The sequence below is a fragment of the Natator depressus genome, chromosome 18 (genome assembly GCF_965152275.1).
Source record: "Natator depressus isolate rNatDep1 chromosome 18, rNatDep2.hap1, whole genome shotgun sequence".
NCBI classification, from domain to species: domain Eukaryota; kingdom Metazoa; phylum Chordata; order Testudines; family Cheloniidae; genus Natator; species Natator depressus.
The window spans coordinates 6,101,085-6,126,202 of record NC_134251.1 but is presented as its reverse complement, the minus strand read 5'-3'; the positions used below and the strand labels follow the sequence as shown (position 1 = coordinate 6,126,202).

General features: G+C 54.2%; 2 protein-coding genes across 4 annotated transcripts in view; one reads left to right on the top strand and one right to left on the bottom strand.

The window, feature by feature from the left end:
* Positions 1-359: 359 nt before the first annotated feature.
* On the top strand, positions 360-23,823 carry FAM131C (family with sequence similarity 131 member C). Of its 2 annotated transcripts, none has more exons than XM_074933851.1 (7): positions 360-498; positions 11,463-11,581; positions 15,369-15,404; positions 16,479-16,572; positions 20,882-21,064; positions 21,679-21,789; positions 22,310-23,823. In XM_074933851.1, exons 1-7 carry the CDS (start codon positions 474-476, stop codon positions 22,657-22,659), a joined length of 918 nt encoding a protein of 305 aa, XP_074789952.1. In that variant the 5' UTR covers positions 360-473; the 3' UTR covers positions 22,660-23,823. The 2 variants fall into 2 exon arrangements, with proteins under 2 accessions (XP_074789952.1, XP_074789953.1); XM_074933852.1 differs by lacking the exon at positions 360-498 and adding an exon at positions 12,291-12,405 and having other exon boundaries at positions 11,471-11,581.
* LOC141974284 (chloride channel protein ClC-Kb-like) overlaps positions 20,499-25,118 on the bottom strand; it is a 30,608-nt gene continuing 25,988 nt past the window's right edge. Inside the window, exon 20 of one of the 2 annotated variants that reach the window (XM_074933849.1) lies at positions 20,499-25,118. In XM_074933849.1, coding sequence (XP_074789950.1) covers positions 25,071-25,118 — 48 coding nt within the window. In that variant the 3' untranslated portion in view covers positions 20,499-25,070. The other variant, XM_074933850.1, reaches the window with a different exon arrangement.

The following is a 25,118-nucleotide window of genomic DNA, read 5'->3' as shown; positions in this document are numbered from 1 at the left end:
GGAATGCAACAAGTGGGCTCCTCTCCACGGGCGGAGAAGGACAAAGGGCCCCTCACAGCTCCCCGGCTCCAGCAAGCACTGGAGGGGAGAGCAGCCAGGCGAGAGGGGAGGTGGCTAAAGCCCAGCTAATCCCCCAAGGAGCCCTGACTGGCAGAGAGCTGCCTTTTCTTCCCCTCTGTGTGTGCACGTCCGTCTGTCTCTCCTCCGCGCGCTGCGCCGCCTGCCTCCTCTTCCCCTGCGGCTCGCCGGAGACAGTGCCACAGTCCCCTGCAAACTTGGGGAAGGGGGGAGCAGGGGAGGAGGAGTAAGCGAGCGCCGAGGAGGAAAAAATCAAACAGGGGGGGTTTGGGGGGGGAGCTGGGTCTTCTGTCTGCACCTTGGGCAGGCGGCAGAGCTGGCTAGGGAACAGATGAGCTGGGGAGAGAAGAGATGAGCTTCCAGCTGTCCAAGAGGGGGCTGAAGAGAAGCCCCGCATGATGGGGTCCTGCGTGTCCCAAGGTGAGTGCCATCCACCGCGGAGGGAGGGGTGGGGCAGGGGGGCTGAGCCAGCCAGGGCTGGAAGGAGAGGGGGAGGGGAGAGAGCCGCCGACTCGCACCTGCCATCCAAAGGCAGCTGCTCTCCAGCCCAAGGATTGTTTACTTAGTGTCTGCCTCCCCATGGGGGTCTGCCCATGCCCCGCCTTGCCAGCCAGCCCCTCGGACGTGTGTGTTTGTGTGTGTGGGGGTGTTACTGAATGTAACTGAGACTCAGGACAAGGAGGAAGGGAATGGCTTTATTCCCTGCTAGCTGAGGGCTGTTGGCTGGGGGTGCAGATCTGGGGGTGGGGCATTTAGCTTTTGCCTTTACTACAAGGCTCCCCTCGGACACTGGCTGGAGCTTCACTCACGTACTCGGTAAAAATCCCCATGCTCCAGGGCATAAACAGGACACTAACTGAGGCGGGTCAGGCAGAAACCTCCCCTAAAGGCAGGTTGTTCCATCTGTGTCCACTAGGGGGTTTCTTGCACCTTTGTCTGAAACAGCTGTTTCCAGCCACTGTCTGAATGGAGCCCTGATCTGACCCGCATCAAACTCCCAATCTCCCCCTCCCAAACCCCAGCCTCCTGGCATCTCGGTCAAGCCCTTCACGTCAGCCCTGGTCCCAGAGCAGCCTCTGCCCTGCACAGCCAGGATGAGACAGAGACTCTGCCACGGCAGCTCCTGGCTTGCTGCATGCAGACAGTCAGGCACCTGTCTTCCAACCCCGGGGCAGTGACAACTTGCCACGTCTCTGGGACAGTCACTCAGGGAGGAGCAGGCAATAAAGGGAGGCATTTGGTGCTAGGTGGGAAGCCTGGGGGAAGCGAGCATCATCAAGCTAGAGGTCCCAATTGTTTGCACCAGTGTGAGTCCATTGAGATCGGTGTGATTACTCCTGATTTATGCCAGCATACACAGGATTAGAATTGGGCCCAGACTCTTTCTGATGCATTCCCCAGGGTGATTTCAGATGGTAAAACAGCCCTGAAGCAACCTGGGTATGGGGTTACAACAGGGGAGACAGGGTTCTGGGTTCTAGTCCCACAAACCCTGGCCAGTTCTCAGCTTCCATGTGCAACTTGTGTTGAATTCAGCCCAGAGAGTCATATTTTTCTAAGGAAATATTCCCTTATAACAGAGGCTTTCATCCTAAAAGCTGCATTGCAAAGCAATTTGTAATGATTGTTTCATCCCACGCCAAAATGCAGCCACCTCTGGGGTACAGTGCTCTAATGGTCCAGCAGTGCACATCGCCATGGAGAAGGGGACTATATCCAGCTGCACACTGGGACTAGCCTCCTTGTGCCAATAAGAACCAGTGGTGAAGACCTTGGGTCTTTGGGACTCCATAACGCACAAGGAAAGCCGGTGTCGGCATGTTTTCCCCATGTATTACTGGGCTGCTTTTTAAAGTGAGTCAGGTGTTGGTGAAAGGTTGGAGCCTCTTTGGTGATTGGGACTGGTGGGCAGAGCCCATCAAAGCAACGGAAGGCCCTCAGGCAAGGGAGGGGCCCCAGGGCCCAGAAATCAGCTGAATACTGGGCACAACAAATGAACAAACCAGGATGGCGAAACAAGTCACAGGGGCAAAGCAAGGGATCCAGAAGGGGACACGGAGCTGAGGACACTCGCACCCACCATGCCAAGAAGGATGCCAAGCAGAAAGTGGATGCTGCGCATAGGAACCCTGCCTGGATGGACGAGGGGCTGGAGAAAGGCTCCCACTGGCAGAGACCCCCCATCCAGCTCCCTCCTCCTGGACTGATGGACGATCATGGGGAGGTTGATGGGGAGGTCTTGGGCCCTTGTGGTATTGGGATGGGAAGGGCTTAGAGGAAGAGGTGTGGGGGGAAGAGCAGCCAGTACAGGTGACAGGCCTGTAGCAATAGGGAATTCTGCTTAGCTACAACACCTGTGCAGCGATGCCCTGCACGCTCCTCTGCCAACACGCCCTTGCCAACCCAGAGGCAGCCACTGGTGAGGGCGGGGCCCACTCAGGGACTTGGCTTCTCTCCTGCAGGCTGCCGGTTGTGCAGGTGATATGTAGGGTGTGGAAATCAGTCTCGTGGGAACACTCATGCCACGCCAGCCTTGAGATAGCACCAGCTTTTAAGTCATGACTGAGTTGATCTGAATTCAAACTAGAGGTGAAAGGCCTGTTACAAAGTCCAGGAGACACTGGAGCCAAATCAGACCAGGGCCAGATTCTCCAGAGAGCTCCATCAGCCAAATTCTCCGCGCCTGTGGAGTTCTTTTGACAACGTGGCCCCGAATGCACAGCTAGGCCGAGACAGGCCCTTGTCACTGCACATGTCATCTTACACTGTGAAGGCTGCACATCGAGATCAGCCTAGCCCTGAAAGTGACATGGAAGCCAGCCATGCCTCCCACGGAGCCATCGCCAGTTTCCGTTGAGTCATGTATGTTGGATGAATCGCTTGGGATCTTCACAGCCAAACAGTGCAGGTACAAACAGTCCGCATGGCCGGGCTTTTCCATGGTTGTATGTCTCGGCGCGTGTCCTCCTTTGCTTTCAAGGCAGCAAGGGGACAGCTCGCTGTTGGCTGCTGGCATGGTCCTATCACACCAGGATTCTTGATAGGGCCTCAGCTCCAGGTGGCCCTGGGTGACAAGGACAAAGGGGTCCACACTCGCACTGAGCCTCCCAGGAGCATCGTGAGGGGAAAACTGTAAATATCTGTGAGTCACTTAAGTGGTGTAAGTTTAAGGGAGGCAATGTGGCCTAGTGGACAGAGTGCTAGACTGCACTTCAGGATACCAGGGTTCTAGTCGTGGTTCTACTGGGTGACCTGGGGCAAGTCATTGCCCCTTATTGTACCTCAGTTTCCCCCCCTGTAAAATGGGGGCAATGCTACTGATCTCCTTTGAGATCTACATCTCTGTCATGCTACCTGGGGTAGGACACCCCTAAGAGCCCCAATCTCAGGTCAGACTCACAGAATTCAATGACAATAACCAGCCTGATAAAAATAGTCCACTTTTCCAGTTACAACGGGATTTCAGAAAATGCAAATCCACCCAGATCAACACTGGCCCAAAGAAGAAGGAAAGCCAACCCAATTTTTCTTTTACATAATCCCAAAACACCAACATTTTGCAATTCCTTTTAGTGGGTGGTTGTTACAGACACTTCTACTTTCACACCCACCCACCCACATCAGAGCAGACGGATTAGATCTGGTGCGGTTCAACTCCAGGGGGAGCTGGATGTTTAAATGCTTCCACTCCATTTGGAAAGCTCCAGTTTCTCTTTTAACCAGATCCAGGCACACTTATATAGTTATAGATGTGTGTGTGTGTGTGTACACAAAAGCCTTAAGTGCTGCCGAAACCTGCAGAGGAGAGACTGCTTGTGGAGAAGCAAAGCCTTTGAAATGCCCTTGGTTTGCACCAGACCCCATGGTATTGTGCATATACACCCCCTATACACTCACTATAAATATCTGTAGAGAAGAGGAATTTTGTTCTCCAAGGGCAGTTAGCGTCAGCCTGTGGCATCCTTCCCTAGATGTGGCCTTGTGAGGCTGGGCAGGAGTGGCACACTGTACTTGTGTCTATGACTCACCACCCAGAACCGTCGGTTACACTTAACAATATTACTGTCTGCAGAGCCTGTTAGGTGGAGGATGCCGACATGTGCCAGGCAGCTAGGGCTCGGCCCGCTGGGAGTCTGGGGGGAGATTAGTTGCTGGGGAGAAGGATGTGGAAAGGGAGAGCTCTAGCAGGCTTGTTATCACGGGCTGCAAGGTGCAGCTTGCAAAGGAGCCATGGAAAGGGACTGGTAATACACACAGCATGGTGTTCTCGGCTGTGCCACCAGGAGCCAGGCTATGCAGGGGGCCAGAAGCTGGAAAAGAGATTTGGCATAAAATTTAAGTAAGCTTCATAACACCTACTTCTTAGCTAGCACTTTTCACCAATAGAGCTCCAGGCACGGTACACAGGACGGCAGTCTCATTATCCCATTTTACAGATGGGAAAACTGAGGTACAGAGCAGGGGTGGGACTTGCCCAAGGTCACCCAGCAGCAGAATTGGGACTAGAACCCAGATCTCCGAAAGCCCAGTCCTGAGTTTGTGCTCCCAGAATTGAGAAATTCTCCCCTTCTTCTCTGACGTGTTTTCCAGAGTGGGTGACTTTATCACAAGATACCATCTCCACTGGGGAGATTTCCTGTGTTTGTAGAGCGCCTAGCACAATGGGGCCCTGGTCTGTAGCTGGAGTTTCCACCTGCTATGAAAATACAAATAATAAATACTAATAAAAAACCCAATTCAGCTAAGCTGCTTAGAGAGCCATCACGTGGACCCCATTTGAGGTGGTTCAAGGAGTCCTGATCTGTTCAGACTTCACCAATTTCCAGACGACTGAACCACTTGCAGGACCAAGGTGGTTTTGACCATTTGCATATGGGAGCCATTCACAACCACTTTGCTGCAGTGCATGAGGCGTAGGGCGATCAAGACTCCCGCCCCGTGTGCATTGCCACTCCCACCTGTTCGCTTCAGGGACACAACCACGTTTTGCTCCCATTCGCCCTGCAGGAGCCAGCACAGGGGGAGCTGGATTCAATTCTGCCTCCCGCATCATCCCCAGAGCTGGCCACTCTATTCCTATCAGCCCCATCTGTGCAAACCCATTCAAGACAAGGGGGCTGCCTGGGTGTAGAATTTGCCAGCTGACCCTTTGCAACTGGCGATGGTTGGGGAGAAGGATGAGAACCCCCAGCGTGACTCTCAGAGCCCGGCAGGAGTTTGCAGGGCCGGCAGCTAGAAAGACCTCATCTCTTTACTCTGAAAGGGGACACATTTGGTCTGGAGTCACCGAGCCCTAGATCCGCAAAGGTATTGAGGTGCCTGAAATTTTCCAAAGTACCTTTGAGAACAAATAAACATGGAGCCTCACAAAACCCTTTATATCAAGGCATGTCTCTGAGCAGAATCACACTTGAAAGCTAATTTCCTGCATCCATTATATTCCTCCCCACTGTCAGGCAGCCAGGAGCATCAGAGTCAAAGCTGTGAAAGGGCTGCACTGTCTGAGGGAGGACAAGGGCTTCCTGCTGAGGAAGCTTCCAGGGTTTCAGCGGGGCAGGCAAGGGCCCTGAGTTGAAAGCAGGTGCCGAGGGGGCAGCTGGGCATGAGAACATGGTTTTCAGGAGGAAGTGCCAATGGCTTCTCAGGAACTGGGGATAAAATACATAAAATCAGCTGTGAAAGGCAAGGCGGCCTCCCACCGGGTTCTCAAAGCGGATGAGATTTTTAAGGTATGAGGTAGGGTGACCAGATAGCAACTGTGAAAAAACGGGACAGGGGGTGAGGGGTAATAGGTGCCTATATAAGAAAAAGTCCCAAAAAACGGGACTGTCCCTTTAAAAACGGGACATCTGGTCACCCTATGAGGCAGATGTTGAAATCAGATGGAAAATGCAGCGGGTTGCAGGGCAGGGTTTGCTCTGAACAGTGTCTTATCGACTCTAGGTGGCTTCATACGTCATTGTAGCCTGGACCCCCATGCCCTGGCCAAATCCCAGCACGGAGAGTTGTTCTAAGCCTGCCTAGGTTCCCTATGTAGAAGGATACACACAGGTTCATATACAGACCGAGGCCCTGTCTAGACTAGGGTCTGGAAGGTGTTAGTTAATGTGTTAACAAGGCAATGTGCAGTCAACGTGTTTTAAACTGGCTGAGTTAAAGCCTACCCCGTGTGAGCTAACGCCTTCCAAACCCAAGTCTAGACAAGCCAAGGCCTTCCCTGTTGCACCCATGAGCGCCTGGCCCTGGTGTGCGTCATGCACATGGCCAGAGTTGTCAAACGTAGGGCACGTCGACCCCATAATCAGAGGTGCGATTGCAGAGTAGGTTGACATAGCTTTGATCTGCCTAGCACGGCTGAAAATAGCCATGAAGATGTAGCAGCAGGGGCTCTGGCGCAGCCTGGTCGGAACTCCGGATACATACATACATTTCGGGGCCCTGCTGGCTAGATCACAAAGGTAGGGCAGGTATGTCTACACCTACAGGAGGGCCAACCCCAGAGGTTGAAAAATCACGTGTCAGGCTCACCAGAAATCATGGCTTGAAAATCATGAGATTATATAAAAATAATAGATTTGGAGCTCTTTTTATTTGCCTTCTGCTTTTTGAGCCTTTAGGGGTCACATTTTGAAGCTTTTTTCGCAGCCATGAGTGCTAGAAACTTACTTTTTCTTTAAGAATGAAGGCTGAAATCATCACAGATCCACCTGACTCCAGGAGCTGGGGCTTTACGGGAAACAATAATTATCATGAGACTCGTGACAAAATCACGAGAGTTGGCAACGCTGCACCTGCCTGCACTGCTTCGCCCCTCTGCACCCTAAGGGGCTGAGCATGCAGACGCTCACTCCGGCGGTGTCGTGTTTACTTCTGTGAGCTAATCCCAACGGAGCCAACGGGGGCTGCTCCCAGCAGGCAGTCATGGGACGGGGGCGTAGGAGTTTGCGAGGCCTCACAGATCCGAAGTTCATCAGAGCAGGGAGCTTGTCTTCTTGCATTGGCCTGCAGAGCACCAGGCACGGCAAAGGTGAGACAGAGATCATAACAGGACCAGATGTGGAGAAGGTGCCTTCTGAGCTGGCTGGGGTGGAGTGCGGGTCCGGGAGTAGGGGACACCTTCCCTGAGCAGGTGGATGAGGGTGGAAGAGAACAGGGCCATGGGCTCCCTTTTCCAGGCTCAGCACAGTCAGCCGGGTCCATCAGCAGCTCTGCTAGTTTCCCGGGCTGGATAGCTGCGGCCCCACAACACGCTCTGAACACGCCACACCCGCTGGGCTAGGAGCACAGGACCATGCTGTGGAGACTGTACATCCTTAGCCGATCCTCTCCCTAGCAAATCCCTGGGAGCGCACGGCCGGTGGGGACGGAGGCAAAACTGGTTGTGCACTCAGACATTGATGAGCATTGCTGGGGAAGGACAAGGCAGCACAAGGCCCTGCCCCATGCTAATGCTGAACACAGACTGCTCCAAGGGGGCTTGTGAAGAGAGAAGGGGACGTAGTTGTGGCCTTTTTGCTTCCTGAGGATGGTTAAACTCTGTCCCTTTGAAATATCTGCTTGTCTCTGGTTCTGCTGGAGCGCTCCTTGGAGATCCTGGAGACGGAAGCTGTCAGCACTCTTCGGTCTTTAATTGCAGCAGAGAAGGTGTCAGAGCTTTAGCAAAGATGCGCTTGTTCCAAAGCGTTTGCCATGCGTTTGACTCAAATGCCTGTTTGCCACAAAGCAAAGCCAACCGGTTTAAAGAGTCTGAACAAAATCACCTCCCTCCCCCTCTGTTAATCAGCTTTTACTCGCATGACACTCCTGAGGCTCGGATCTGACCAGGTCTCCAACCAGACCTAGTGTCGCCCTGGAAACCTAGAGTAGGCAAGACCCGAATTTGGAATGCAAAATAAGCACCAAACAGGAAAAATCCAAAGCTGCCTTCCAGGCCTTGTGTCCATCCCAGCATTAGAGGGCTCAGGGCCCAATTATATCTCCTAACGCAGGTCACCTTGAAGAGCACAGGCTCTTGCAACGGCCTTTGCCCATCTCTGTTACACTTCACCTCCCTGCCTGTCTTCCTGAGCTTTTCCTGCTGCTTGCCTGGCTGTGCAATTTATTTTGTGGGCCACAAACACTGCTTTACAGCGAGAGCTGGCGCCTGGCATTTCCCACGAAGGGCCCTTGACTTTAAAATTTGTTCTCCTCTTGGTCCAAACTATTGCAAATGCACTGATGTGCAGGGAATCGTGGTGTGTGGATGGGCTTTCTTGGCCTTTGGGGATGGAATTAGCGATGGCTGGGAGCTGTCTAAGTGGGCTCGGGTAATTCTCCTCTATTTGATTACCCTGGCGTGTGGCTACACGGGTCAGAATTGTATCTGATGTATCTGTTGTATGGACCAGGTGTGTCTATTGCTGTCCTAGCTCCCAGAGCTTTAAGGGCAGGTGTTTTCTCATCATCATCAGCCTGCCCACACGATTAGGTGTATCAGGCAAATAGCCCAATTACTCCCATCCTGGGCTCATTTTCCGATCACTTTTATATTTGGGTGCAATAACACTCCTTCAGCCATTATCGTGCTATGCGGGTGCTCTTGTTATACAGACAAAACTGCACAGGATCGTTCCAGGGGACAAGACAAGATGTCTCGTTTATTATAATAACACAATTGGATTTAAGACCAATAACTAATATCTAATACCTATGTATACACACACACACACACACACACACACACACACACACATATCAAATGTTCTGCAGCTGCTAGATAGTTACCAGTCCTGAATGTAGCTTGAATTCGTGGCTTGGGTCCGTAGCTTGTGGCGGCTAACTGGCCAGGAAAGCCGAGCACAAGGAAGGGCTGGGTCTCTGTTGGGCGCGCACCAATGCCCTTCCATGTTGGCAGCAGAATGTTACCCTCCAAAGTCTTCCATCTCATCCATCCTTTTTGTAGACTTTAGTTTGAATCCAGAGTTTACAGGTCTTGCTGTGTCACGCGGCCTCTGGGTCAGGTGTGACTGATCACCCGTCAGTTGCAGACATGACTTTCAGCCTGGGACCTGGCTTTGATGTTTTTTCAATTGTACTTTTGCTCTTTTCTTTTGAGGGTGGACTCTTCTTGCTTTGTCAGGCCTGCTGTCTGCATCTTCAGCCGTTGGTGTTTACTCTTTATTTCATCAGGGCAGGCTGGGGCTGGAGGTTGATTCCATCATCCATACATACCTCATTCCCACATCTAAACTACACTAATCAGATTACAGCCGGGTTTTGCAAAAATGAAGTGAGCATTTTAAAAGGGAGTTTGGAACAAGTTAAAATGGAGTTTGGATTACACCATGGACAAGGGTAAGGAACGGCAAACAGGGAGCAGAAGTTACAATGTTGAAGCAGTGCAAGTTTCAGCTATTTCAGCAGCAATTGGATTGAAAGTGAAACTCAATTAGCCAGTTATTGGGGTACCTGGTTTTATGAATGAATGTAGTTTCATTCATCATACTTTACTTATGAAGTTATATCAATAAAGTGAACAATTAAAAACAATTTCATTGATCAGTTCTACACTCTAGGTTGGCCTCTCTGTCTCCTGCCCTGGCGTTGCCAAAGAAACGCCTGTTTAGGGAGCCATTATTGGGCATTTGTAAAAATGTTCCAAATCCATCCATCCTTTCTTCTGTAGCACGAGTGATGTAGGTAGTTGTGCCTGGTCTAGGCTCTCTTCATTGCTGATTCTATCACCTGCACACAACGCTGTTCAGATTGCACTAGAGGGACTTCTTATATTTCCAGGACTTTGCTCCCTATAGGACACGTAGGACGTTGGTTCTAAGGATATTGTGTTTGGCATTTTTGCTAATTGCATTGAACTTCCACCTGTGCTGAGTTTTTCACATCTGGCACTTGCTTGACCTATTCCGGACTTTCCATCAAACATGCAATCATCAGGAACGATGCTGCCCAGTGAAGTAAATGTATTAACGGTTTTCAAGCCTAATTAAATACAATAAGCTTGTCAATTCTAATCATTATTGATTAGCTGCACTGAGGCAGCGCCTAGAGGGCCCAGTCCTGTGGTGCGAGGTGCTGTACAAACACAGAACAAGCCAAAATACAAACCGCCCGGTCAGCTCTTGAGGGAAGGGCTGGGATTACTAAAGGGCACTGCGGCAGGAGGGAGGGAGGTGGCCATTCCTGCCAAGGCACACTCCTGGCAGGCTGTGCCTCAGTTTCCCCATCTGTAAAGTGGGGATAACAGTACTGACAAGGGGCTTGTGAGGCCGAACCATTAATGTTTGTGGAGCACCGTGTGGCTGTCAGCTGGCAGGGGCAAGAGAGGAACACAGGGAATAGATAGATACAGTATTAAGTGGCATAGAAGCCACTGCGAGAGATTTGGGATGCCCATATTTTGATCGATAACTTAGGCATGTGTAACAGGCTCTCTTCTCCCCACTCGGGACCACCCAAAGAGGCTGGTTGCTTCCAAGTTTATAAGCACCTGTGTGTTATTTGTTGGATTTCCCCCACCAGTCCAGCAACATGCCATGGGAAGTAAACAGCCCCCTTTGCCCGCTCTCCAGAGATCTCAGGATCCTGTCTCCCACAGCCTCTGCTAGTCACCCCCCTTGCACTTCCTTCCTTGCCTTTACCTGTTGTCAGCTAGCAGGTTGATTGTTCTCTTTAGCTCATCAGCTTCCTACCTAATTAAACCATTGAGCACCCATCCCCCCAGTTAAATCCAGCCCAGGGGGGTCTAGCTAGTGCCCCAGCGAGCAGAACCCTGGGCCTGCTCTCAGACCCTAGCACTCTGCCACACCTAGTGGGAAATTTTCCATGTACACTGTTTTTGATGGAAAATTAGGTCTTCAACTAAACAAAATTTTTCACAAAAAGTGTCTGCTTTCCCTGGAAAATGGTGACATTTTGTCAAAAAGCTGAACGCCTGAAAACCAAAATATTTCTATTTGGAAATGCTGCTCCAGTGCCCTATGGGAGCTGGGTATTTCACATCCCCATTCACCTCTGTGGGCCAAGTTCCCCATCAAACTACATATCCCATGGGGCACCAGAACCATGGGCTCCCATGATGCACTGTGGTCGCACAGCATGCAAGGCCATGGTGCATCATGGGAGATGTAGTCTGGCTGAAGAGCCTGTCCTATAGAGGAGAATGGGGACATGAGGCAGCTGAACTACAACTTCCATGAGGCACCGCAGCACCATTTCCAAACTGAAAGATTTGGGGTTCAATTTTGGGCCAAAAAGTTGAAATTTTCCATCTCCCCCATCCCCAGTTTTCCAAGCATCTCTTTAAAAACTGCCCTGTAAATAGACACCGAAGGAGGGTTACCAGGCCCAGCACATCTCTGTCACCCATCTCTTGTCTCCTTCGGTTGCAGAATTCTTCACAAGTGCTCAGAAGGAATATTCCATCGCCAGCCACCCACAGTGCCCTCCTTCCACTCACCGTGACAGTCAGCAAGTGCCCGCAGCTGCCCTGGGGAAGGACAACAGCAAGGTAACCAAAGAGTCAGACCCGCAGGACAATCATCACAAGTGCTACAGGAATATGCAACATATGTGTTGTGACCCCTTCCAGCAGCTTGGCCTCAATGAGAAGAACAGGGTACTACCGCTGCTAGCTAGTGGAGTCACTTTACTAGCTCCAAAGAGCTATACCGTGCTGCTGAAGGACCTGGGTTCAAACCCTGCTGATGATCTGTGAGGGTGGCTGTTATAGCTGACTTCTAGTTGCTGTTTGGCAAACAAACCTTGAGGCTTGTGATGCTTTGGTAGAATGACCAGATGTCCCAATTTTATAGGGACTTGTCCCGATATTTGGGGCTTTTTCTTATATAGACACCTATTACCCCCCACCCCAATCCCGATTTTTCACACTTGCTATCTGGTCACCGAGGGTGTGTGTGTGTGTGTGTGGGGGGGGGTTTTAAACATTTCCCTGCAGCCCGAAAGGTCACTCTGAGGGTTCTGCCGGCACGTAGTGTGGATGACTCAGGGAGGGGAAACAGGCGGGGGAGCCGCTCACCCGTTCATGAGGGAATGAAAGCTATTATAGACTACGGGCTGTTCAGTGGCCCATGTAACAGCAGCTTGGTGACTCAGACAAAGGCCAAGTGGCCAGGGATCCGTATTTCCTGTGCTTATTGGCAGCCTCTCCGTGAGGCCAAGCACCGACCGGGCCATGTTATTATTATTATAACATCCAGGATCCCCAGTCAGGACCCAGGACCCCATTGTGTGAGGCGCTTTACAAACCCGGGACGGAATGACAGGCCCTGTCTTAAGGAGCTGACAAGCTAAGCCATGGAGCCTTCCCCCCAGGTCAGCACCAACAGCACTACCTTACCCTGTGTGCGTGGCAGAGGAGGCTGCTGCTACCTGGCCAGCCCAGTTCTGGGTTCAGGGCGGTCCATCCATTCACCAAGTGTGAAAGGGCATTAGAGAGGTAGTGCTGTCTAGCAGCTAGGGCCCCTGCCTAGGAATCAGGACACCTGGGTTCTATTCCTCGCTCTAGCACTAACCTGCTGTGTGACCCTGGGCAAGACCTGGGTAGCTGCTTTCAACTACCTGAAAGGGGGTTCCAAAGAGGATGGCTCTAGACTGTTCTCAATGGTAGCAGATGACAGAACGAGGAGTAATGGTCTCAAGTTGCAATGGGGGAGGTTTAGATTGGATATTAGGAAAAACTTTTTCACTAAGAGGGTGGTGAAACACTGGAATGCGTTACCTAGGGAGGTGGTAGAATCTCCTTCCTTAGAGGTTTTTAAGGTCAGGCTTGACAAAGCCCTGGCTGGGATGATTTAACTGGGAATTGGTCCTGCTTCGAGCAGGGGGTTGGACTAGATGACCTTCTGGGGTCCCTTCCAACCCTGATATTCTATGATTCTATGATTCTAAGTCACTTCCCTGCTCTGTGCCTCAGTTTCCCCATCTGTTAATGACCCTGACCTGCATTCCCGGTGACAAGCGCCATATCAGAGCTGGGTGTTGTTACTACTGCTCGACACAGTCCCTCTGTGCCAGGGACGAATGTGCTGCAGGGTAAACAGCGTGGAAAGAACACTGGGGGAGGAGTGGTATAAAGCTTTCACTGGCCGCTGTTTAGGGCACTGTGCAGGTTGTTCCAAACAGCCCCCAATCTAACCTCCACACCAAGCAACCTCCACTTCTGTTAATATGTTTTAGGAATAAGCAAAAATTGTGCCTCAGTTTCCCATGAGTAAAACAGAGACAATGACACCGAGCTGCTTTAGAAAGAGCTGGGGGTCCAGCTGTCCCGCTCCGAGGGAAAGAACAAGCCAGTTTCATACAGAATGCTGTCTATGAAACACACCAGGGTTTTAAGCTGTGATACCCCGGAACTTACACAGACGGCCCCTGCCAGCAGCCCCCACCCACCGTACCAGAAAACCTCCCATTAGTTCTTCCCACGGCCCAAAGCCCACCGTCCTTTGTGGCCAAAGTTGCAAAGCATTGTGGGATATTTGTTTGTTTATTTTTAAGGCCGTGAACCAAAAGCGAGTGAGAACTGTTGCTGTAGAAAGGGGGCATTCCAGGCCCATCTCGCCAGTGGTGTGCAAGGCGCCCAGATCCTGTGGTGATGGGTGCAGTAAAAGACCAGATGGATTAGACAGACATTACCCCTGAAATCTGCTGTGGTCAAGGTCTGAATACTGCCCATCCTACACCTCCAACCAGTGTAATTTCCTGAGGGGAAATTCCACTTTTATGGTGGGGGAAGAAATAAAAATCTTGTAATTAAAAACCTACCCCCAAATTCAGACCTTTTCCCTTATATGCCTGTAATAAAAATAATCCCTACCACTTTCCATCAGCCAATCTCAAATTGGTTTACAAAGAAGGTCAGGATCATTATCCCCATTTTACAGATGGGGAAACTGAGGTACATGGTGGTGAAGTTACATGCCCAAGGTCACCCAGCTGACCAGTGGCAAAACCAGGAACAGAGCCTGGGTCTCAGAGCATGGCCACACTTTGAGCTGGGGCTTGGATGGATGTGTACTTAGGGCAGGTAGCCTCTCCCACCACTCATATGCTATTTTTAGCAGGTTGGCTCAGTCCGAGCTAGCCTGGGTATGTCTCCTCCAGTTGGAACGCACATCTCCTGCTCGAAGTGCAGGCATACCCTCACTCCTGTGCCCTGCTCACTAGGCTGTACTGCTGTTCCCACCTCCCCGCCCACTCGCTTAGAGAATTGTGTAGCTTTGTGTCTTTCAGACAAGCTGTCTGAATAAAGAATTATCCATTTCTCATCACAGTCCTGGCCAGACCGTTGAAATGCGATTCTATCTAGGTGCTTATATGTGGAGTATCTCACAAACAGTCAGGAGTTTACCTTCCCGGCACCCCTGGAAGCGAGGAAAATGATTGCCATTGTTTTATAGTTGGCAGAAAGACTCCAAGAAATTAAGTAATTTGCCCAGGGTTAAGCAGCAGAGCTGGGGAACTGAATCCACAGCATCCCAGTGAGTGTTTTAGCTACAAGCCCATCCTTCCCACACTGAAGACACTGCTGACTGAGGCCTGTCAAGCTCATCCCAGTAGTGACCCGGCACAGCAGCAGCAATCGCTCCCACACCTTTCAGTGAATGAACCTGATTTCAGTTTTAAAAGGCAGAGATTTGGCTATTGCCCCCCCCCCAAGCCCTGACACCCGTTGGGCTGTTTCCCCGGACAGGTTAATTCGGCTGTTCATGGGGTTCAGAGGCACTCAAACCCATCCCTGAGCCCCAGGGGAGAGGAGAGTGTGGGGGGAGACCCTGCTGGCTGATCTGGGCGGGCGGCTGCACTCCTGGTCCAGCCTTTAGCCAGAGGATGCACAGGGGAGGGGAAGGGGTCATGAACAGAGAAGAGGGTGAGGACGCATAGAACTGACACTGCTTGGGCTCCCCAAGGTCTCACCCCAGAGCCCCACAGAGAGGGAAGGGCAGCTGTTTAATAATAATTTTATCACAGTAGCACTTGCAAACCCGGGTTAAGGGGGAAAACAAGACAAAAGCAGTGACTTGCTGGAGTGGAGAACAAGGGAATGGGGACAGGAGGGGAATGAATAAAACAAGCCAGGATGAAGGAAGACAGAAGAAGGAGCCACTGTGTTAGGCGCTGTACAGAGAAGACCGTCCCCTCCCCAGTGAGCTGCATTGGGCTACAGGAATCTTGGTTTCCCCTCCAGCCCGTGACAAATCTGCAGCAAAAGGGGGGCTGTGGCTGGGGAGCCCTGGGTTTGGCACCGGTTTTAATTCGTTTCCTCCCCTGTATTTTAGGAAAACCAGATGGATTTCTGCTGGGACCCTCTGCAGGTCAGTATGGGTTGGGTGGCCCTGAGGGTATTTTCTGCTTCTACAGTCTGGGAACCCTCGGCTGAGCTCCTGGGAGAATGCAGGGCAGGGGGTGGCTGAAGTGGTGCCCCCTAGTGGATGCATGTGGTGGCTGCCATGCCAGAAGCTGTGCTTTTTGGGGGAGGTTGTCCAGGTTGGAAGTCCCTGGAAAACTGTGGCAAGTGGAGGGGGTAGGTTCAAGGTGATCACATCACCTGGCCTTTGCTCAGCTCCAGCGGGGATGTGGAGGCTCTGGTGGGCCACAAGGCCGGCACAGGGTCCTTACACTGAATGGGAACAGTGGGCTTTCATGGGATAGTAAGGTCCTGCAGACCCTTGCCGTCCCAGGACTCCGTGCCAGGGTGTAGAACCAGCCTTGTTGACGGGACTCAGCTGGGAGGTGCCTGGCGGACACTGAGCATGCCCCCCGCCCCCCCAAAACCCACCGCCCACATCTCTGAGTTTTGGAGGAGTGGCTCAGCAACAAAGATAAGTCTACTCACTGGCCTGCAGGCTGGGAACTTACTGCTTTATTTAACTGCAACACACCAGAGCATGGGGAGGAGGAGCGGGGGGGAACTAAGCCAGACTTAATCGGAAAGTAAGGGAGGTGTGGAGCGTGGCTCCATCCCATAGTACTCTGTGTAACCCAGTTCACCCCATGATGACCATGATTAACTACAAAAAGAAAAGGAGGACTTGTGGCACCTTAGAGACTAACAAATTGGTTAGTCTCTAAGGTGCCACAAGTCCTCCTTTTCTTTTTGCGGATACAGACTAACACAGCTGCTACTCTGAAACCTGTGATTAACTACAGTTGCCCCTGGAGTTACAAGCACGGGGACTTCTGCAACCACGTTTGCAGCAGCAGAGGGCACTAGACATGGTCCCACAAGCCCCCCTCACGAGTCCACAGCAGAATGCCACCCATCTCGTATCATGAGTCCTGAGTGCCCATGGCCTGCATGGGTCCCCTCTCTTAGAGATGGGGCTGGCTGAGGGTACCCGCTGACCCAGCCTGTCTTGCCAGCCTTTGCGTCTCTCCTCCCTCTGCAGAAATGTTTCAAGACATCCAGTGGGATCCTCTCCAATTCCAAATCCGGCTCCAGCGGCTACAACATCACAGCCCTGGCGACCTCCTCTCTGGTGGGTAGGTAAAGACCATCCCTCCCTCCCACCGGCTCCGTCACCCCTGAGCCCCAGGTTGGCATGACGGGCCTAGCACAGCCTCCCAGAGGAGCACTGGTGCAAAGATGCAGCACGGGGCAGCCAGGCCAGCCTTCCAGCCGAGATCCCAGCAGGGCTTCTCTGCCCCCCGTGTTGTCGGCAAGGGTGAATCCCGGTCTCAGAGGAGCTTTCTGACAGAGCAGTCGGGGTGATTCAGGTTTGCCTGAAGGGGTCTCCTCATTCTTCATTCAAATGGAGCAGCCAGTAGCCAAGCTGGTCTGCTAGAGCTAGGGCCTGATCCCAGAAGGAGCCTGATCCCACCCCCACTGAGGGGATGTCCAGGGCCCAGGCACCCATCCTCCCGCCGGATCGGGCCTCGGGCTAGACAAGAGCCATGCCTTGGCTCCGGGGAACAGAAAAGGGATTCTTTATCAAGGCTGCGGGATACACATAGCCCCTGCGAGCCTCTCTGACTCCCAGACTGGCTAGCACAGACCACCCCGCCTTGTGTTACCGCATGGGGAGCCCCTACATCCTGACCTCGAAGGCTGACGAGACTAAAGGGTCCTTAGTTCTGATAGGGGTAGGGCCACTGCTCGGTCTGGGTAGAGCCATCCAAATCCTCTGGTCCATGCCATCACGCCTTTCAGATCTCAGATCTGCCCATGGCTCTTGCAAGAAGCTAGCGCTGCCCATAACAACAAGCAGCCTCCTCCCCAGGCCAGAGACCAGCCGGACCCCACAGGCCAGGCTGAGCGGCTCTAATTGCCTCTGCACTGGAGAGGGAAGGGAGTTTATCTGCTTTCAGCAGCAGCCGCGACCGTCCCTCCCCCCCGGCGTAATTAATTGTGTGTAGTGGAGATTAATAAGGTGTTTGTTTCCATGGAAACCACCAACTGGCTGGCCCTGCTGGCCTGATTCCCTTTTCTCCACAAGGCCGGCAGTGCTGGAATCATGCCCCAGGCTGCCTGCCCAGGGCCCAGCTCCCAGAGCCACCGAGGAGAAAGGGCCCCAGTGCCGGGGACAGGACTATTCTGCTCGGAGCACAGCATGGGGTGGGAGAGGGGGCAGACATGGCTCCGGTCCATCCCCTCGGAGCATCACGGGTATCCGTTTGTTTACCTCCAAAACCCTCCCAGCCTAGTCCAGGCTCCCATCCAGCGCTGCTGGTGCCCCTCAGTCCCAACCCGCCTCCACATCCTACTCAACAGCTACATGGAGCCATTCAGGGAGCTGGTAGGGCAGCCCGGACACAATACCCAGGTCTCTCCGTGCCCAGCCAAGGGCAGCACCTGGATGGCAGGCGGTGGGTAAAGCTGGCCCAAGTGGCTGAGGGGATGCTGGTGGAAAGGGGGATCTAGCGTCTTCTCTATCATCCCCCTCTACTGGGGACACCTGGCCTCAGGTGATTGCACAGCTGCCCCTGGATGCTGTCAGACCCCAGATGACCAGGGTGGCAAAATAATGCCCTTCCCCGTCTACAGCTGGCCAGGAGATCATGCCCCATTCCACCAGACACAGACTTGGCCACATTGACCCCTACATTCCCGACCTCTAGGCCTGAGCGCTGCAATTCATTGTATCTAGGAATGGAGCCACATGCCCCGACAAAGCCCCAGATGATACAAAATACAGCAGCCCGTCTCCCTCCTGAACACAGAGTCTGGTTCAAGGTCTCCAGAGCCCTCCATGGGACTGGGACTGGGACTGGGACTGGGACTGGGACTGGGACTGGCCCTGGCCCCCTGGCAGTCGCCTCTCCTGCCATGGCCTCCCGCCGCGGCTATGTTCTACTGTCATCAATTAGCACAACAGACAGAACCTGCTCAGGAGATGACCCAGGGCAGACAGATTTGGGGGAACACTGCTCACAGCTGGGGCAATGCTGGGGACAGCACTGTGACCAGGGTTCAGGTCTTCAGGACCCAGAGCACCTGGAAATCCCATGAGACCGTGGGGAGCTTCCTATTGGCTTAGCAAGGGGGAAAAACCACAGTGAATTTTATGATAAACATGGTAAAATAACAGAAATTGTGATTTTTAGCAAAGTAGCAGGAGCTAATGATCAAGGGGGACTGGCTAGCGTGGGAGAGATGCTTAGCCTCTTCCTCTATCCACTTAGGGCTGGGCCAGCTGGTCTCCTAAACAAGCACATCACACTACAGAGAAAGCAGCTGCAGGCTTTTATTATCTGCTTCCCCAATTCGGGTGGGGCAAGGGCCATCCAGAGGCGTGGCCAATGCTCTAGCCACGCCCCTTCCTCGGATTTATAAAAGTGGCTTCTTTCTCAGCCATGACTGCGTATGATGGGCAGCTCTTCCTGTTTCCCCTGCTGCAAGAGCTCCTGGCAGAGTCCGAGAAGCCTGGAAAACCAGTTCAACAGCCCCCTAGTCCGAGTCCTGTGAGCCCGAGTCAGCTGGCACAGGCCAGCCCTGAGCATTTAATTGCAATGTAGACATTCCCTCAGGGGCTTCAGTTGGCTTTGGAATCACCCCTGGGTGAGCTGTCCAAAATTTTATCACCAGTAAACTGGGATCCAGCCCAAGTCATTAAGAGCAGTGACTATCTGAAGACTGGCCCATATGGAATGATGAGTTTGAGGAGTCTCAGTCCAGTTCCTAGTGAACTGGTGACTATCACCAGAGCTGGCACTCAGCAAAAAAGCCATCCAATGAATGAGCCCTGGAGACTGACTATCCCTCTGGCCCCAGAGGCAGATGCTCTGCTTGTGCTGTAGCTGAGCTGGGGTCAATGGTAAATAGCCGATCCAGCTCCTTGCACCAGTGCTAACTTCACCCTTGAGAAATTCTTCGTAGTGCAAGGTGGCATCTTCGGGCCCGGAACGAAAGGGTATGTCTACACTGCAGTTAAACACCCGCGGCTGGCCTCCCTCCTCACGAGGTCCCAGAGCTCAGGCTCTAGCCCGAGTTGAACGTCTACACTGCAGTCTGATAGCCCCCCCACGCAAGCCCCACGAGGCTGAGTCAGCTGACTGGAGCCAGCCGCAGGGGTCTAGTGCCTCTTGAATGCCATGATTTGCTGTGCTCTATTGAGGGTCCCGGTTAGATACCACGTCAGTGCACCCTCAGAGCGCTGCAGTGCTTGCCCTGCGAAGTGCCACGTAACTCCCAGCTCAACGAGACATGCAAAACTGCAGCTGCCTCAGGGGAAATAGCTCCAAGCTCCAGCCGTGCAAAAACCACTGCGAGAAGGGCTGCCACAGCCCTGCAGGGGGCGGTTTTGCTGGGAGAAAAACATTACCCCACATTGCCCAGGCAGGGGCACTTCACCATCCAGAAAGGGAGCCTGAGTCTCAGGTTACAAGAGAGGGGCAGGGGCGACGGTGCACTTCAGTTCCAGCCTGCTATCCCAGTCCACGGCATCCTGCAAGTAGCTCTGCCAGTGCCCCTCAATCCTGACCTGCAGCCCCCCGCTATTCCATCTCAGGTCCCACCCAGACCTCTGCCAGTGCCCCTCAATCCTGACCTGCAGCCCCCCGCTACTTCATCTCAGGTCCCACCCAGACCTCTGCCAGCGCCCCTCAATCCTGACCTGCAGCCCCCCGCTACTTCATCTCGGGTCCCACCCAGACCTCTGCCAGCGCCCCTCAATCCTGACCTACAGCCCCCCGCTACTCCATCTCGGGTCCCACCCAGACCTCTGCCAGCGCCCCTCAATCCTGACCTGTCTCCCGCTACTCCATCTCGGGTCCCACCCAGACCTCTGCCAGCGCCCCTCAATCCTGACCTGCAGCCCCCTGCTACTCCATTTTGGGTCCCACCCAGAGCTCTGCCAGCGCCCCTCAATCCTGACCTGCAGCCCCCCGCTACTCCATCTCGGGTCCCACCCAGACCTCTGCCAGTGCCCCGCAATCCTGACCTGCAGCCCCCCCGTGACTCCATCTCGGGTCCCACCCAGACCTCTGCCAGTGCCCCTCAATCCTGACCTGCAGCCCCCCGCTACTCCATCTTGGGCCCCACCCACAGCTCTGCCAATTCCCGTCAATCCCAAACCAAGCAACATCTTATAAATATCCCTCTAGATTCCTGACCAGCTCCTTAGGGAAGCCCCCTGCAGATATCCAAGCCAGCTGCTGTAGTGTCCCCTCAGGAGAGGATTGTGGTGAGTGGGGCTGGCTGGCTGGGGGCTGGCTACCACAGTGCAGATGCCCACCCAGCATGGACATGATCAGTCATGCAGGACGTTCCTTCAGCACCAAGTCTTGACGCGTTGATCCCACTGGTCTGAATCCCGCCCACTTCAGTCCAGCTCCTCCCCTGTCTCTGCTTTAGGGTTAGTCCAGACCATAAAGGACCACATCACCAAGCCCACCGCCATGGCTCGCGGCCGGGTGGCTCACCTCATCGAGTGGAAAGGCTGGAGCGCCCCCCAGGTGGGCTGCGAGCCGTGGCTGACGGAGGAAGAGCACTATTCCTACCTCACGGACGAGCTGAGGGAGGCACGCTTTGCAGCAGGTGGGTGGGCAGGGGGGAGCCACTAGGCCAATGACGCTGCAGGGGATAATCTGTGCTGGGGGCGGGGGCAGTGAATGCACCAGCACCGACTCCACTTGTACAGCGGCGCCCCCTAAAGGGCGGTGACAGAGCACTGCAAATGGCTGGGCACTGGGGCATCCCTTGGGGCAAATGGCAGGGAGCAGTGCCCGTGCCTTTGCCATGTCCCTCAGTTGTCAGCCGAATGGCAACCCATGCAGAGGACTCCTGGGCCTGACCTGGCTAGAGGTCCCTCAGCCTCACTGCCAGCCAGAGGATCCCAGCACTTTCCATACCGGGATCCCCATATCATGCCTCCCCCTGGGAGCAGGGTGCTGGTCCCGGCTGGAGACAGGGCACTGGACTGGATGGAGCGTGGCTGGATCCCCTCTGGGACCTCCTACGTCCCGGCGATAGAATTCCGCTGGTTTGCCAGGGGACAAGCCAGACTCCTCCTGCAAACACTGTTCTTCATCCAGATTCGCTCTGATTTCAGTGATGCCAGATTTACCTTGGTGTAGCCAGGTTCAGGACACGGCCCAGTATCAATCCCCTCCCCTTGTAACCTGTCTTTGGTTTCCCATGGTCCTGCCCAGGGGTCGCTGAACAATTCGCCATCACCGAGGCCACCCTGAGTGCCTGGTCCTCACTAGACGATGAGGAAATGAATTACGGGGACAGCTCCCAGGAGATCGTACAGCTTCAAGGTACCTTCCCCCTTCTCTCTGCCATGAGCAGCCCTGCAGGGCTCCTGGTGCTCCCCAGCCCTCCCTGCATGTAACAGATTCAGGAGGGTCCCTCGGGGCCATCCTTGCTGGTGACCTGCATCAGTCAGGTGTGGATCCCTGGCTCCATGTCTGTCATCTTGTTCCAAGGAGGATGTTTGGGCAGCTGGGGCCATGGAGCACAGGGGCAGCCTGGCCACCCCCCCTCCCCTGCACTAGGCCAATGCTGCATCTCTGGGGGATCCCCTTCCACAAGCCCAGAGTGACACCCGGAGCAGAGGGCAGGACTGGGGCCCTGGATGGACCGAGGACCCAGCAACTCCAGCTGGAGCTGCGGGTGATCAGTGCCTCAAGGAATCAGGTGTCTCAAGCTGGGCACCCAGGATTGGTGGCCACTCCCGAAAGTGTTGACCTTGCCCGTTCTCCAGGCCCTGCCAGCTGACAGTAGCCTGCCCTGCTGAGTCCCCACAAACACTCTTCCCCTCCCTGGCTTTGATTTCAGACCTGGAGAGCATCTACCTGCAGGAGAAGCTGCTGCTGAGTCCCCAGGTGATAAGTAGCCCCAACCTGGAAGGCAGCCTGCCCGCCTGCTCCTCCTCCACACACACCTCCCCAATACCCTGGGTGCACTCCGGAGTGGACAGGTGGAACTCTACCCACCCCTTCCCCGGGGCTCTCCCCTGTGGCTCCCCCCAGACCGGGAGCTCCCAGGCAGACAGCTCGGAGAAGGAGCAGGCCTGCGTGGGGAGAAGGCAGGAGGGCATGACCAGCGTCTGCCAGAAGCGGCTCAGCAACTCCCTGCACGATGTGGACAGCAGCTCCCTCTCAGAGGACGAAGTGTTTTATAACTAGATCTCCCACCCCTCCTCGGGACAGGAAGTGGGGATGGGGTTGCCCTGAGGATGGAGCGAGGGGTCCTGCGCAGAGGGCTAGTTCCAGCTCCCTGGATGCTGCTGGGAGCAGTGATTAGAAGCTGCCTATTGGTTTGACACACTATGGCAAAGCACCACCAAGAGCATCCCTCCTAACAGTGGCCGCTGGGGCTACCTGGGGGGCTGGGACTGCCGGGCCATAGGCAGCCCTAGCCCTTTAGAGGCGGCATTTGCTGGACTGTCGCCGTTTGCACCAAGTTTGGGGATTAGATCGATTTTCCTTCGGCCAAGGCTGCTGATCTGCTTTGAGTAGAATCGCTGCAAGACCCAGACATGTTCCGTCCCCCGGTGGGTTCCCCGAGGGCTGGGACAGCGCGGGGAGCCAGGGAAGCATCCGATCCGAGCGTGTTCAGTGTCTGTGCTTCAGGTGGGAGTCCATCCGCGGCGCTCCCAGCTAGCCACGTGAGCGTGTGGTCTGTGTGCAAGCCGGCACGCGATGCTTTGGCTTCTTGTCTTGATGTAGTTGGGACGAGCTCCCAGCTGGTTTAACATGAGCGCGTCTCTGTGCTTCCCCCTGCAATTCCAGCTCGCTGCAGAGATGTGTTCTCAAGCCACTTGGGGCCAGGGGCTTTGGCGTTTGGCTAGTGAGGGGCTGGCTTGTACTAGGAAGTCACCCTGGTCTCTGAGGCTGGGAGTTTCAAAGGTGCCTGAGGGGGTTAGATACCCAAATTCCATCAAGGCAGAGGGATGGGGGGTGTCTAATTCCCATAAACTCTTGCAAATCCCAGCCTAAAGGCGGAAATGCTACAAACCCAGTCAGTTTGGTCCTTCCTCTTTACAGGGCCATAGTTAATTTCCAGGGCCCAGCTGCCATGTGGATGCTAGTTACGCCCCACACCAACAGCCATGCCCCATCACTGTGCTGCAGCCTTGAGGAGGGCCGGGACACATCACGGTTCGGGGACAATGGGGTTAGGTTCAACCTAGACTACATGACAGGCCCTTCCTCCAAACCCACCCCCCACAATTGCTGTGCACAGCTGGCTTTGATTCTCTGATCTCAAACGTTTGGATGGCTCTGTGGGCAGGCCCTACGGCTGCCCCCACCCTCCCTCGGGCACATACCATCGTTCACCCATTTTGGGAGGGGGATAGGAGGGAAGGGGGAATGGTACAAATGAGAAAAATCTCAGCTAGCCCACTGGGGGCGGGGGGAATGGGGGACAGGTGAATGTTATATTTTAATTGAAAAGACTTTGTATGTTGGCACCGCTACGCCTGGCACCTCTGGCAGCGTCCCACCCCACCCCTGCATCCTGCAGGATTTCCTCCCATGCAGGGTGCTTCTTTAAAGGGGGGGACTGTAAAGAAGGCGGCTGGTATGTGCAACGACTGTCACTTCTGGGAGCCGCTGCCTCCTCTTAGGGCTGGCCTGCGTCAGCGGGGGCAAGGGGAGGGGTCCCCCGGGGGGGGGCGGGATGCAAGGGCCGTGACACCTTTTCCCCTCCATGGTCCGTGTCCCCAGAGAAATACAAAGGATCAATAGCTCCGCACCGGCCGGCCCTCATCTCTGATTTACAGCGCGCCGTGAGTGGGAACAATGGATTTCAAAGGAGCCCCCCGTCCCCTGCTGTGTAGGCCACAACAGCCTGGCTGCCCTGGGGATGGTCTAGGCTGAGCTTCCGCTGGGGACAGGCAAGGGGTGGTCTGGCTCCTCAGGGCTTGTGCAAGCTTGTTTCTGACTCAAACTGCACCCTGGCAGTTAGGGAGTGATTAAAGGCAGCACATCACGTTACAGGAGAATCCAGCGCAGGCAGGTCTGTGATGAACCCAGACGTACACGACAGGAACTGGGGCCTTTCACTGCCCGAAGCGCAGGCCCCTGCCCCTTGAGCTCAAGGAGCATCTCTTCTCGGGCTTGCTAAGTAGCAGACTCTTGTCCCACTGGGCCCAGCCCTGAGAGGGCAGCAAGCACTAAATTCAGGATGGTGCATGCACATTTCACATTGCACTATGCACTGCAGCCTTGGCTTGCCCTCTGCACTGACAGTCTGTGGCCCAAGTTGTTTGTCCCTGTGTAGCTGTGTGTTATTATGTCTCCAGGGTGGGTGAGGGCTGCCAGCGGCTGGCAGGCTCCCCGGGGCAGAGAGGTCCAGGTTTTGCCTCTGCTCTCACAACCGTGGCTCCTTGCGGCGGGAGCAGGAAGGGCGGGGGAGCTTTCAAATCCATTTCCATTTATAAAAAATAATTGGGGAGACCCACGTGAGAGGCTGGGGCTCCTGCCAGCCCTGCCCCCCTGCTGCTGAGATCTCAGTGCCCCAGCGAGATCCCCTGTCCCACGCTCCGCTGCACAGAAGGGGGAAGGGGCTGCTCTCCCAGGCTCCGAATTGCTCACTTCAGCGTCTTCGGATTTGCCAGGTCTTCAATCGCCTTCTTCAT

Excerpts from the sequence above, each read along its gene's own strand:
- FAM131C (XM_074933851.1), top strand. The coding sequence starts at position 474 with ATGATGGGGTCCTGCGTGTCCCAAG. Across the intron at positions 15,405-16,478 it reads TCTGCTGGGACCCTCTGCAG|AAATGTTTCAAGACATCCAG; the intron begins GTCAGTATGGGT and ends CTCCCTCTGCAG. Across the intron at positions 21,065-21,678 it reads GGAGGCACGCTTTGCAGCAG|GGGTCGCTGAACAATTCGCC; the intron begins GTGGGTGGGCAG and ends GGTCCTGCCCAG.